Source organism: Thamnophis elegans, chromosome 11 (assembly GCF_009769535.1).
Source record: "Thamnophis elegans isolate rThaEle1 chromosome 11, rThaEle1.pri, whole genome shotgun sequence".
Taxonomy (NCBI): Eukaryota; Metazoa; Chordata; class Lepidosauria; order Squamata; family Colubridae; genus Thamnophis; species Thamnophis elegans.
The window spans coordinates 32,142,772-32,158,492 of record NC_045551.1 but is presented as its reverse complement, the minus strand read 5'-3'; the positions used below and the strand labels follow the sequence as shown (position 1 = coordinate 32,158,492).

Below are 15,721 nucleotides of genomic sequence, written 5' to 3'. Positions count from 1 at the left end.
ACTTGATAAGTCTTGTAACAGATGTAAGCTATGGTATATTACTTATCCCCAGTGATTTTTTGTTCTTCCAGTGATTCATCTTCCCCTGGGAATGTTCCCTTTGTTTTATTTTTCCTTGTATGCTTATATGTATTATTATATAATGTAACATGTATCCAGGAGCTGTGATAGTGCAATGGTTAAAATACAGTATTGCAGGCTCTGCCCATAGCCAGGAGTTCGATCCTGACCAGCTCAAGGTTGACTCAGCCTTCCATCCTTCCAAGGTCTGTAAAATCAGGAGTCAGATTGTTAGGGGAAATATGCTGATTCTGTAAACCACTCACAGATTGCCATAAAGCACTATGGAACAGGATATAAGCTTAATTACTATTGTTATGTAATGTTGTATGTGGAATCCCAACAGGCAGCATATTGCCCTGTTAATTGAAACTTAATTTAGACACTTAGAAATAACTTTTGCTTGGATCAAAACTTGCACATACTTTATATATTTCTACTTTCCCTTGGGCTCATCTACTGCAATATATGTAGCACTGACAAAAATTTTGTGGTACATTTTATATAGAAGTGATGAATGATTATTGTATTTCTCAGAATTAAGATTGACAACGTTTTCCAGTTTTTTGGCCAATATATCTACCAGAATTAAAGTTGCTAAAATCTCTAGGTGTTTTGAGTGAGATTGTTGAAATACATTTTTCTTACATGAGATTGAGATGTTGGTGTTTTCACTTGATATTTATTTTAAATGTTTTAAGTTATTTGGGGGAGATTAGTGATGCGTTTTAGAGATGTAGCAGGCATATTGCCACTTTTCGGCCCAGGGTTTGATTTTGCACCTTAATTGTTTGATATGGAAGTCAGGGGGATGAAAGCTCTTTCATATTTGAGTCCCAGGGAATACTCTTAGTGCTGCATAAGTTCTGTTATCAAGAACAAAGTTAAGACAGCTCTCTCACTCACCTGCTAATGCTGCAGCTGTTGATTTACCGCATGGTTTTTTTTTTCCAATAGAGAGAATAACGGAGGTGAAAACAGATATCTATGTCACCAGTTTCGGTCCAGTTTCTGACACTGAAATGGTAGGTTGGACTGCACAGATTCTAAGCTTCACCTGTTATTGTTGCTTGGATAGTTTAAGAAGTGGATCCTTGTGTAATTCTCTCTTTTTTTATACCAGGAATATACTATTGATGTTTTTTTCCGACAAAGCTGGAAAGATGAAAGGCTTCGATTTAAAGGCCCAATGCAACGTCTCCCTCTTAATAATCTTCTGGCCAGTAAGATTTGGACCCCAGATACATTTTTCCACAATGGCAAAAAATCCATTGCTCATAACATGACAACTCCCAACAAGCTGCTGCGTCTTGAGGATGATGGAACCTTGCTGTACACAATGAGGTGAGCCTTATGACAGCTGACATACTTTGAATCTCATTCTACATTCTTCATAAAAGCAGGAAAAACCCTCACACCTACATGGGAGAATGTCCAAAATCAGTGGAAATCACCATCACACTTTTCGGTTAGCAACTAATGCACAATGTTGAACAAAACTGTTTTTAATGAAACCCTTCCCTTTCCCCACAATATTCACCATGGATTTACGGCCTATACTAAAGAGTTTAATTTGCCCTTGCTTTTGTACATTTTTGTTAGTGGAAATGATTCAAATAACTTTAATTAAATTTAATCAATTAGAACATAAGACGTTGAAGATGTGGATGAATAGGTGTTTGAGCAGATATATTTTTCAGCTCATGGTGGTTCTGGATTTTAAATATTAAATATTAACAACTGTCAACAGTTATATTATTTAATAGTAAAAGTTAAAGGTTTCACTGTCAGTCATGTCCCACTGTAGGACATAGTGCTCATCTCTGTTTCTTGGCCGATGGAGTCAATGTTGTCCGAAGACAATTTCCATGGTCATGTGGCCAGCGTGGCTATATGCCAAAGGCTCACAGAACACTGTTACCTTCCCACTGAAGTGGCACCTATTAATCTACTCGCATTTCCATGCTTTCGAACTGCTCGGTGGGCAGGAGCTGGGACAAGTAACAGGAACTCACCCCTTTGCATGGCTTCAGGTCTCAAACCTGCACATAATAGTAATTTAATACTATTAGTAAAAATAAGTGAAACGGGAAAAAAATAAAATGAAAAAAGTAGGTATAGAAAAGAAAGGGGGAAAAGGAGAAAAATTAGACAAACGGAAAGAAAGAAAACATACAAATAAAGTTAAAAAAAGAAAATATATAAAAAAGGACTTCCCATCTTTATGGGATATATTTATATTTAGTAATATATTACATTCTTCTAAAATACAATCTTCCCATATCTCATCTCTTATCTATAAAATCCTTAAAGCATCCATCATTTCTGAACCAATGTCAGCAAAAGTCCATTAATAGTGATAACACCATTTCTATTTCAACCTTGATCAAATAAACCAACTTGATTTTACTTCTGACCATCTTGATCTTTAGTCTCTCCAAATAATATTGTAGAACTTAATTTCTTTTCATATATACTTGTCCCTTCTTAAAAAATTCTTCCCAGCTTTAACAGGATTCTTTAGTAAATCCAATATGGGAAAATTGTCCCAGTCACTGCCTTAATAATTAAAGACAGTTTTAATAACTAAAAATTATATACAAACAACAAAAATCAACCAGTGTTTTGTGTGTCCAATTTAACACCTTTTATTTCATTATTCTTGTAGCCTGTCATTTTTAAATTCAGTCTTTATAATTTGTTTTAAAATAATACAATAATTTATAATGTAATATTAATTTAATTAATTTATAATTGAATAATAACACAGATACATATTTAAATAAAGTCAGACTTTATTTAGGAAAATGAGTTTCTCCTCCATGACATATTTTAGACATAGTCTATCTATAAAGGTGGATACTATTAAAATTAATTTCTGGGTTCATTTTCCAAAAATAACATTCAATATACCCAATGTGAAAATATTTTATTTTATTCTGTATTTGTAAGTCTAGTTTGAATGATATCCCCTTTAATTGTAATCTTTCATTCTCTTCAGTTCCCTCTAGTGTCCAATTTTTAAACACTTTATTGAATTATTTTTAAAAAACTAAATAAAAACAATAGCATTTTTCCATTTGAAGGATTCTTTATAATTAATTCCAAAATTTTATTACAAATTTACTTGTACTCTTACTCCATTTATAGCTTTCTAAAATCAAAGTTTTAATTACTATTTCTCCCATGTATTAATTTTTAAAAAGTTCTTAAACATGTAGTTAAAACTTATTTTGCTATGGATTGAAGGAAGCTTACCCAGTGCTGTAAAATTTTCTCCTTTGGAAGAATCTTAATCAAACATTTTAAAATTTATATTCTCAGTTTCTTGCAATGTACCCACCTATTTCCTATGCTTAGAATTAGGACTAGTCTGACTGTATTGGTCAGTGGTGAGTTGCAAATACTTTTACTACTGTAATACTCTGCACATTACTACTGCATGCGCAGAAGTGTCCATGCGGGCGGGCAGGGACTCCCACCGCCACTACTACCGGGAGCAACCCACCACTGATATTGGTGCTTTTAACCTTATTTGACTTGTTGGGGAACACTAGGTGTTGAAGTCTACACATCTTAAAGTTTCCAAGGTTGAGGAACATGTTCTAGACGGTTTACATTAATGCACTTTGTAACTTGTTTGACTTTTCAAAAGAAAAAAAGGAATCAAATTTCTGCTTGATATTATGGGCTTTCAACCTAGTAGTTTGCTCTATTAAGCTTTGGAAGAGCCATCTTCGAACTGAGGTTCAGCATACCTTCTATTTCTACCAGCGATTTCCTCTTATTAAAATAGGTAGTTTGAACAGTTATTCCAGATAATTATTTAACCAACATGTCTGATGTACTGAAAACACTTTTGTTAGCAAGAGGTAATACTTTGCCTTCTTTCTTTCTTTCTTTCTTTCTTTCTTTCTTTCTTTCTTTCTTTCTTTCTTTCTTTCTTTCTTTTATGTGTCACAATTAGAGGTCTCACAGAGCAATTCTATGTTAGCAGAAGTGAGATGCACTGCATGGTCTTCCAGTACTGCTTAACTGGGAAATATTGAATTTGTTAGTTCTGATTGTCCTGCCCATTTTACACAGCTTGGCAATGAGTCTTAATTATCCTCCTGCTGTTAAACTGTTGTGGCTGGCCCATTGTGAAGAAAATTTGTCTCCTATTAGCCCTTGTGTCTGCAGAAATATCTAGAAAGATAGTTAAATTTTATGCTGTTGATATTGCCATCAAGTGGGCAACTATTATCCCTTCCCACTTATTAAATATTGAACAGCCTCACAGGCTGATTTATTTTATATTATGCCTTAGATCATCATGTTTTCTTAGATCCTTTTTGGATTTTTAAATTCTATTTCTAAATCCTTAAGTGTGTTCACAGTTTTTTTTTATTGTTCTTACTCTTTTATGTTCTTATCTTTTGGATTAAGTATCCTTTTGACCAATGATCTATGATTGTTAACAAAGCTGAACTTTAAAAAAAATTGATGAAATGGTTTGGATTTAGGCCATTAAAAGTAAGAGAGCCAACTGCCTGATCACACTAACCAGGTGGCTGGCAAAAATGAAGACGAGGCAAATTGGCTCAGTGGTCCAATTTCCTTTGGCACCTGGAGCCATTAGTTTAAACGTTCATGATATATCATATGTCCCACTGTCCACTTCCATTACTATGTCATTACGTATGCTACAGACAATCCTTGACTTACAACCACAATTGAGTCCAAAATTTATGTTGCTAAGTGAAGACAGTTGTTAACGGAGTTTTGCCCCATTTTACGAGCTTCCTTGCCATAGGAAGGGATTGTTAAGTGCCAATTGTTAAGTGAATCACTGCAATTATTAAGTTAGTAACATGGTTGTTAAGTAAATCTGGCTTCCTCATTGATTTTGTATGCCAGAAGTTGAAAAATCACACCGGGAGACTTCAACTTCCATAAATCTGAGTCAGTTGTCAAGCGTCTGAATTTTGATCTTGTGACCATGGGGATGCTGCAATGGTTGTAAGTGTGAAAAATGGTCATAAGTCACTTTTTATTGCCATTGTAACTTTGAACTAAAGGAACTGTTGTAAGGGGCCGAGGTGGCGCAGTGGTTAGGGTGCAGTACTGCAGGCCACTTTAGCTGACTGTGATCTGCAGTTCAGTGGTTCAAATCTCACCGGCTCAAGGTCGACTCAGCCTTCCATCCTTCCGAGCTGGGTGAAATGAGGACCCGGACTGTGGGGGCAAGTTGCTGACTCAATTTGCTAAAAAAAATTGTAAACCGCTTAGAGAGGGCTGAAAGCCCTATGAAGCGGTATATAAGTCAAATAAATAAATAAATAAATAAATAAATAAATAAATAAATAAGTCGAGGATTACCTGTATTGCACCACTGGAAGCTTCCCCCCCCCTCTGTAAATTAGAGCCTCAGTTTGCAAATGTGCTGCCTTCTTTACCAATCCTGCTCACTTCTTGCTGGTAGATTCTATTATGCATTTTGTACTCAAGAGAGACTTTTAATTTGCTTTTGTTTCTTCAATGTAGATAGGAAAATCAAACTTAAGAGGTTGAATAATTGACCATTCCCATAGTCCTTCACATCCAAGGTGTGAGCAATAAATCACAAGAATTAAATCCTTAAGAAAGCATCATTGTTGAAAGGACAGTTCCACATATGACGTAGCGCATAAAAAGCGAGCTTTGGTGAACAAAATTATTGCTACAGTGAACTTTAATTCTGAGATTGTAAATACTGGTTTTCCACGTGGGGAAATATTTCTGTGGATTATTGTACAAACCTAATTAATTGCATAAATGACCTAGTACTTATATAGAATAAAAATGATAAGCTAAATCATTCTGTAAGTAATGATTAAGATGGTTTCTTTGCTCTTGCCAGAAGGGAATCTTGTCTAAATTTGAAAAAAGCAATTTTCACAAGGGGTAAAATCCATATCTAAGCAAGGGGGGGGGAGTTATGTCTTGCTTGCGTGAAATGTTTTCACCAATTATGTAGACTTGCATAATATATAAAATTAATGCACTATTCATTGTTTCCTATAGGTTAAAATATTATATGCCCAGATAATTTAAAAATCTGCTTTTGATCTGTGTTTAATGATTGTACGTATGTATGTATATGGGATTGTTTGGTTGCATTAGATTTTAAAAAAATAGATATTATAAATTCCTCAGATTGCTTAAAGGCAGAAGTTTCTCTTTCTCTCCCTCTCCCTCCTTCCCCCTTCCCCCTTCCCCCATCCCTCTCCCCTCTGTGTCTGTCTGACTGTCTTTCTGTCTCTCTGTGTGTCTCTTTCTTTGTCTCTGTCTGTCTGTCTGTCTGTCTGTCTGTCTGTCTGTCTGTCTGTCTGTCTGTCTATCTATCTATCTATCTATCTATCTATCTATCTATCTATCTATCTCTATCTAAAATGCAGTTTTTGAATTTATAATCTATAAACAGCAGGTACCTCCAACTTAGCCCAGAATTACATTATGAAAATCAATTTTTATCAGTGTGATTACTCCATCCCTGTTTTCAATTTAATGCTTGAAGCATCTGCATTCTTTTTCTGCAGATTCTCCTTTCAGTACCTAAACATTAGAAAGAAGCCAGCTTTTTGGCTCTCTCAATAAGGCAAATGATTGTCTTATTGGCACAATCTGTTGAAATCTTTATGGGATAAAAACTTTAAAAGCATGCTAAAAATATCTTGCATGTTCTAAATTTTATAAGGAGATGTTCAACAATGTGGAGAATAAGGAAAACATTTACAAAATGCTGAAGAAACAGAATATTTTTTACAGTTGTGAACTTTTACAAAATTAAATAAAATTATCTTATCCTTATTTTTCCATTTATAGAAGCATAGTGCACCTGTATCATTAACCTTGATATTGCAAGTAATTATATAACACCATGTCATGTACTAGTGTGAAGGGTCTGACAGGTTCAATTTATTTGTTAAAAATAACGTGCAGTACCTGGAACCTCCACTTAGTGGCGGCATATCCTCACCTTTAGTTACAATAACTTAACTGAAGAACTGTGCTTATTAATAGAGAAAAATATTTAACGCTTCTTTTGCTTTGATCATGAATATAAATCCATACAGTGAATCTGATGGCCTTTGATTTCATGTCTCACAATATACTTAATAAAAAGGCATTATAATTGCATTAAGTATTAAAATTAATTAGTATAAAATGAAAGAGTTCTTTTTGATCATCCCTGTAGAAGAGGCTGGGTTATTCTCTTAAAAAGGAAAAACAAAACTTCCCTTAATTTTAAATCTGGCAGATTCCTGCAGAGAGAAGCTAGTGTACCAGATGTTGTGTAATGTCTGCACAGCTGTGTGTAATGTCATCTAAGGTATAAAAGTGACTTGCTAAGCTATGCCTGAAAAAAAATCTAACACCTTCTACAAAAGCCTGTTTATTTAATTAGCAGGATTTTGTTTTGCTTTAACTTTAATATTAGTCTTTTGACTGTACCTGATATAATTACTGAGAAAGATAACAAGAAAGCTCAAGATACAATTAAAAAAGTATGACATAAAGAAGTAACGTTAACCTATATTATATCCCAGATCCATCTTGGAGATGATGATTAGACTTTAGAAGAAGGCAACTTTTATCATACCAGAAATTGTAAGACATGATGGAAGAAAGTTGTTGATCTCTTTTGATAAAGTATTTATATTTTTGAGATTATTTACTTTCATGGAAGCAAGGGTCCAAAATGCTATGTAAAAATACAGTACAGCAGTGTTTATATGCTCCAAGTATAAATCTTTCAATGACGAGAAGCCCAAAGAATAAGTACCTTGTTGCCATTTTTCTTGTAATCCAGTACTTTTGTCCCAATGACAGAAATAGTATTGTGTCTGTCCCTTTGGCATATGCAGAGTCACAACACCCATGCAAATGGGTCAAGATGTATATCATGTCTGCACAATCCAACTTTTGGCATATGCCCCTCTGATCTCTCTCATAAATGCCTCTTAGAACACCCCACACACAGAGTCTCCCTCTCTCTCTCCCTCTCCCCCCCTCTCTCTCACACACACACACATCTTTTCATAAATCACTTCCACTGTCAGCCATAACTTCTCTGCAAAGTTACCTTACAACCACCGCACAGTTTTAGTTGGAAATTAATTTTCTTGGAATACCCATAAACATTTTAAAGTGGTTGGAAGCCTTCAGTACTTTGGTTTAATTTCTAAGGATAGAAAAAAACCCAGGGCAGATGAAACTTTGAACATTAATTTCAAAATGCTCTTGAAGCTACAAAGTCCTATCAAGGAGAAGAAGCTGAAATCAATAAGCTGCCTTTGATCTCATTACAGTGAGCAGGAAAAAATAAAAATAATGTCCTTCATCACTCACAGTGGGAGAACCAGAACTGAGATACTTTTAGCTTTAACTGGTGATTTTGTCTTAGGAACAGGAAGGCTTTAGATTTTTGAAGTCATAGCTGCTGAGATGTCCTTCTTCAGTTTCCTTTGATGATACAATTCTGTCCTTCCAGCAGAACCAGAAAGAATGCTCATATTGTACAGTTACACTACTTCCAAGAGGATGATAGATAGGTAGGTAGGTAGGTAGGTAGGTAGGTAGCCAGATAGATAGATGATATATCGAGAGATAGATAGCTAGATGAAAGATAGATAGCTAGATGATATATCAATAGATAGATAGATAGATAGATAGATAGATAGATAGATAGATAGATAGATAGATAGATAGATGATAGAGAGATGATAGAGAGATAGATAGATAGCCAGATGATAGATAGATAGATAGATAGATAGATAGATAGATAGATAGATAGATAGATAGATGATATATCGATAGGTAGATATCCAGATGATAGATAGATAGATAGATAGATAGATAGATAGATAGATAGATAGATAGATAGATAGATGATAGATAGATAGTTTGATCATCCTCTGTATATAATTCTGGCAGAGATTAACACTGTTTTCTTCATAAGAGGCCGAAGGAAAACAAAGGTGTCCCTAATAGATCTCACAATCCATCATGTGGTTGGGAAAATAAATGCTCAAGTGTGTGTGTGTGTGTGTGTTCATAATACCATCCAAATTGTTACAGTTCATTCAAACCATGTGATTCTGCATCAGGCCTGAAATCTGAATGCTTTTGGGGGGACAACTTGCAGGCTAGGTGGATATATTTATTTTGGGAACTACAGGGAGGTTCAGTTTTTGTAGTTAGCAGATTGTGCCTGAATGTATTATATACATACAGTACAAGTTTCCTCAGAACAGCCACCTAGACAAAGTTATTTTAAATAATAAACCTACACGGTGAGATGTCAGTAACTAATTTTATGAGCCTGTGACATTTTTTGATATTGATTTTCCCATGGAAAATGATAGCAGTGTAAAAATGTTCTACTCCATATTAGTGACCACATATAGGCATCAATTATTATTCACTATTGATAATAAAATGTTGCCTGAGCTGTTATATACAAGTTATAGCAGAACTTCAATAATAATGTAAGCTTCTCGAAACTGACAACTTACAGTACTAGAGGCATTTTTGTATTGACAACCACAGGAATGGAGAACATCTGTCTCACCAGGTGTTTTTAAATTAACTCCCTGAAACTATAGCAGTTTTGAAAATTACGATAGATGGGAGTTACAACCCAACAGAATGTTGAGGGCAAATATTGCCAGTACCTGGACTTTTACAACTAGTGATTGTATTGAACTCTATTTTAAATTCAGAAATGAAGATGAAAGAACTTAGGAGTAAATAAAAGTGCATCCATTTGTATTCAGCTGGATTCAGAACGCAGAGCTGCAAAGACAGACTGATTTCCTGGACCCTTTAGAGTTGAGCAGTGGGTAAGGCGCTGAACTTGTTGACCAAAAAGGTTGGCAGTTCAGCGGTTTGAATCCCTAGTGCTGCATAATGGAGTGAGCTTCTGTTACTTGTCCTAGCTTCTGCCAACCTAGCAGTTCGAAAGCATGTAAAAATGCAAGTAGAAAAATAGGGACCACTTTGGTGGGAAGATAACAGCGTTCTGTGCATGCTGGCTGCATGACCACGGAGACGTCTTCGGACAGCGCTGGCTCTTCGGCTTTGAAATGGAGATGAGCACCTCCCCCTAGAGTTGGGAGTGACTAGCACATATGTTTGAGGGGAACTTTTATCTTTACTTTAGAGTTGAGCAGAAGATAGAAAGTAGGGCTTTATCATTCATCAATAGTAAAGGGAAAAGGGTAGGATGATGGCAGCAGGACAGCAAGGAGTTTCAGAAGTCAGTAAGGGAGTAACACAATGCTTCTGTTCTGTTTAGCCACCATAACTCCTGTGGTTTACCTACATAATTTCTAAAATTCTTTCTGTTTTGGAGCCTATTGTTATTATATTCATGGAATTTGGGTGGATCTTCCATAATAATAAACCTTGTATAATGGCAATGGTAAATGATCCCATCTCCCCACAACCAGTGATCAAGGAATCTACTTACAACCATGAGAATCATTCTTTGCCTTGCTCTTTCTTCTGCTATTGGAGGTGATGAAAGCAGCCCAATAGCATTTAAACCTTATTACTGTACTTGTCCCAAAACATTAAGAATGTTCTGGGTAAAAAGTTTGCAGGCTATCTATGAGCAGGAAATGAGTAGTAGTTATGAATTTGGAGTGTTGATCTTTTCATCCACAATAAAGCTCTGCAGAGTTCAAACATTAAATGCTGGACAAAATCCAAAAAGAGCTCACTAGAGTTGATAGAGCAGAGGTCACTGAAGGCTGGAAGCAGAAAAGGAAGAAATTGTGTTTTCCAATGTCAACCTTAAATGCCAAACAATGACATTTATGGAGCAGCAGACTGAGTCCATAGGTTGTCTGAGTTTACAAACTCTGGCCCAAATTCCTGCTATGGTGTTGTTGCTTAGTACATTACCTATCATCCAGGATGATCCCTTCACCTGGAATCCTCTCTCTTAATTCCAGAATATGAAGGCAAAAAGGATCTTATACCTTATACTAATACTGGCAAAAAGCAGAGGGGGGAAAATGAAATAAAGAACATAATGCCCTATAGTGTATAATGTGTGAGTAGACAAATCAGCACATGATACCTTAGAGATAGACCAATCTCACCAATTAAAATTATTTTATGCAAAAAGAGTTCTGCTGCTTTAAGTAATCAGGTGAAGAAACAAAGTTGGAGACAATAAACACGGAATGCTGCTGAAATCACACACATTTTAAAAGAAATCTCCATTGGATGCGATGAAGGAGAATGAAAGTTTGTGTCAGGTCTACCATCTTCAGCTGCTTTGCTTGGTGGTGGGATTCAGCCAGTTCATACCAGTTCAGGAGAACCGGTTGTTAACCTTCTGAGCCGTTTGGTGAACTGGTTGTTGGAAGAAATCATTAGGGCAGAGAACCAGCTGTTAAATTATTTGAAATCCCACCACTGCAAAAAGTGCAAGGGACATGGGAGGCAATTGGGAGGTAAAGGTTGAGCCTGGGAATGGGAATGAAAAGGGGAGAGATGACAAGCTGACAGAAACCAGTAGTGTCGATCCAGAATAAACAAGCCATCAAGGACACATAGCTCGAGAACAGAATGCGAAATTACATCGAGAGGCACCAAACCCCCAAAACATCAAACATGAGTACCGTTGGCTCCTGATAGACTAGTCAAGGGGAAGGCCAGGGAAAGGGAATTATAACCTTTGCATGGGAATATTCAGATCCAGATTTACTTTCGCTGTAGTCGCTTGATTTTAGTAAATGAACTTTCAGGTCAAAGAAATGAAGTCAAGGGTCATTTCTTTCCTAATGTCTGTGTTGGGCAGACCTGACAATTTCAGGCCATTCACCGAATAGGAGGATCCTGCTGGTAATGGAGATATCAAAAGCTATTAATGTAAAATGATTGTTATATAAGGCAACCATCAGAAAATACAGTCACTTCACAGTTTATTTGTAAAATACATATGTAAAAAGAGAAATAGCTACCTAAAATTGTCCCCACCATGCACAGGCATGTGTGAAAAGTACTGTATATTGAACCACAATAATGAATGGTTAACATGAAATCAAAAGAGATACAAAGGATGGATAAATGTATGGTACACTATTTAAAAATCCAATAACATACTCTTAAAAGCTCATTTTTCCTTTACTCTTAAAGTTGAGATGCTTCCCAGGTGAAATATTGCAGCATTATCATAGATAATTGGAGAAAAAACTATCCTGTGTAAATAGGAAATACAAAACTACCTGATTTTTAATGCCTATTTTATTTTCACATCATACTGTAACCGTACATACAACATAGGATATTTGTGGCAGAAAACTCAGGAAGATTTTTCCTGTGAGTAATGTTGGTGTAATTATCTGTGAAAATGTTCTTGAGAAATGGGGAAGAGCAGGAGGAGCTGAAGACTAGGTCTGAGCTATGGTGGCACAGTGGTTAGAATGCAGTATTGCAGGCTAACTCTGTTCACATTGCCAGGAGTTTGATTCCTTCGATCCTGACTGGGTCAAGTTGACTCAGCCTTCCATTTTTCCAAGGTTGGTAAAATGAGGACCCAGATTGTTGGAGGTGATATGCTGACTCTGTAAACTACTTAGAGAGTGCTGTAAAGCACTATGGAACAGTATATAAGTCTAAGTGCTATTGCTATTGCTAATGGTCAGATAAACAGCAGTTGAGCTCAAAGAAGCAATGGGAGAGGCATGGCAAACATCCCTTCCCAGTCTTCCTATATTTCTTGATCTGTAAAGATGAGAGGGAGAGATGTACTTTCAGACTTGCAAGATTTTGTTACTGTAACCTTATAGTAAAAGTAGTGTTGGTACTCATGATTGATACTTCTTGTCTCAGCTATCTCACAGGGCTAAATATTTGGTTTACAAAACCATGGCTGGGATTTAGGAATTGTAATAATCCTCACATTACTCTTATATTACTACCATGGAATAATATTCATTTAATGTATAATAATCCCCCGTTGCCTTTAAATGGTGCATCCATGTCAGGCAGCTGATTTCTAATGTAATAAAAAAGTTGCTGATCATAATGGAGCATCCAGAAAATAGGAAATGGATCAGATGCTAGAAACAGATATTATTCTACTACTTGTCCAGTAAGAAGAAGATTGCTCTGACCCATCCCGACTTAACCTAAGACTTACAGCTTTATGTTCACCCAAATTAAATACAACCTACCTATATGATCACTTTCTAATTATATGTTTAATACTTTCTGTCACAAAAAAGCTATAATTTGCTCATAACTTTTGGAGATCCCCAGAGTTTGTTGATTTGCATGTACCTTAGAGACCTTAGAAGACTAAGTTAGATGGCCAATTGTCTCATTGCCCATCATTATCCAGCACTAATATAAATTGCAATTTCCTGTAGCCCAATGCAGTTCACCACTCTGAAACCTTCTTTAAGAAGTAATTATCTACCTGATGCTGGCCTCCAATAATAAAGATCCTAGTCACATTACTTGATTATTTGCTTGTGCTTTATTGTGTTTGATGTAGTTTGGAGCTCTTAAAAGGAGTCTCTGGTCTTTGAATTCCATTTGACATTTTCTCCACCTCATTTGATGTGGGCCTAGCTCTGAAGTGAGATAGCTATGGAAGATTGCCAGGAGTATTGTTAAGATTACAAAGCATTTATTGAGATTTAAAATACAGTTCCTTTTTTGTCTGCCTAAGTTGTTAACACTAAACATTAAAATTCAGTGAAATCTCAATTTATTTGATCACTTGAGATGAGAAGTTTTCCATTAGAGCCGTGGTGGCACAGTGCTTAGAATGCAGTACTGCACGCTACTTCTGCTGACTGCCGGCTGCCAGCTGTTTAGCCGTTCGAATTTCACCAGGCTCGAGGTTGACTCAGCCTTCCATCCTTCCAAGATCGGTAAAATGAGGACCCAGATTGTTGGGGGAAATATGCTGGCTCTGTAAACAACTTAGAGAGGGCTATTGCTATTATTCCCAATTATCCACGAAGTTGGAGAGAATATCATCCATGGCACTTATGCAAATTATACAAAATATGATAAATACTGGGCACAATGGCTCAGTGGTTAGAGACACTGAACTTGTCAGCTGGAAAGCTAACAGCTCTGGTTCAAGTCTTGAGCACCGCACAATGGGGTGAGCTCCGATTCCTTGCACCAGTTCCTACCCATCTAACAGTTCAAAAGCATGAAAATGCAAGTAGATTAATAGGTACCATTTAGGTGGGGAGGTAACAGCATTCCGTGCACCTTTGGTTGCACTGGCTGTCTCGGCCAAGAAACAGAGGTGAGCACTTCACCCTAGAGTTGAACATGACTGGACAGAGAAATCTTTACCTTTAACTTAGTATAAATACATCAGAATCTTTTGTCTGTTGAGTCCAAAATCCATCTCATTGATATCTGCTGAATCAAGGTTTTGCTACTGCAAGGAAACTGTTAATTACACAATCTGAGAAAATGTTACCAATAAATGTTCAGTGCTTCTGTAACCTAGAATGCATTTAACTGTCAAAATAAAAATCCAAAACAGTCTGACGCTATTCACTTGGAACAAAGATTTTGATTTCTGAATCAGAGGAAAAACTTGAATTTTGCCTCTCTTCCTATTAGGTTAACCATATCTGCAGAATGCCCCATGCAACTTGAAGACTTTCCCATGGATGCCCATGCTTGTCCGTTAAAATTTGGAAGCTGTAAGTGCTTTATTCTTTTTAATACGATTTCTAAATAATGTTTTTATGGAACTGCTGTGTTTAGTAAGGGCAGCATAACTCAGTCAAGAATTTGACACTACTCTGTGTTTTCCAGGCTTATTCCTAGCAACATGCTTGAGGAATTTCTGTACTTATAAGGTGGTTCATACATATTTCCTGGACTGGGATGTAACTTGTTGTTGTCTGTAGCTTATCACATATTGTATAATATTGCTGTGTGCTGCTTAGTTGACAACCTTTGAATTTAGAAATGTGTATATTGAAAGAACATACTAGCACTTGATAAAGTATCAGTGAATATTCCAGATGCTAGGATGACAATTTGTACAGTGATCAGAATAATGCAAGAAATGTTTTTTCCTGTGACACTTTGTGGAAGCAAAAGTTGACCTTTGAAAAAGCAGGAGAAAGAGAATTATTGAGGATTTTTAATTCTAGTGTTGGAGAAGATTCCTCAGAATCTTCAGGATAAGATCATACAGGATAAGATTTAGCTTTTTATACAAGTCTATCACACTAGGAAACATAAAAGGAAAGAGAAGAAGATGGAAGCAACAAGGTTAATGGAATGAAATACAGCAGTGATAGGTGGGTATTGAAAGGCCTGTAAGATAAGGCTGGGAAAGTCTGCTTACATAATTGCTAAGACTCAACATGACTTTATGCTAGATACGTAATATACCAAGTAACGATATTGGTGAAAGTATATCTCCAAATATATATTTGAACAAAAAGATTAATTGTATCTCTTCAAATATGGATTTCAATGCAGATTAAATTTGAATTATTTTTAAATGCAGTTTTATTTAACAGCCGATGGTTTTGTATTAGAACTTAAGATAGAACATAAAAACAAAAGACAATTTTGTCCTGAAATCTTGGTAGTTGATTTCTGATCATCTTAGTGACAAATAGACATCCCT

The 15,721-nt window shown here is 36.0% G+C and overlaps 1 protein-coding gene across 1 annotated transcript in view; it reads left to right on the top strand.

Annotated features, from left to right (window-relative positions):
- Positions 1 to 15,721, top strand: part of GABRA5 (gamma-aminobutyric acid type A receptor subunit alpha5) — a 73,586-nt gene that overhangs the window by 23,332 nt on the left and 34,533 nt on the right. Inside the window, exons 3-5 of the mRNA XM_032226618.1 lie at positions 1,018 to 1,085; positions 1,184 to 1,404; positions 14,695 to 14,777. Of these exons, the coding sequence (XP_032082509.1) occupies positions 1,018 to 1,085; positions 1,184 to 1,404; positions 14,695 to 14,777 (372 nt within the window). The remainder of the gene's footprint in view (positions 1 to 1,017; positions 1,086 to 1,183; positions 1,405 to 14,694; positions 14,778 to 15,721) is intronic.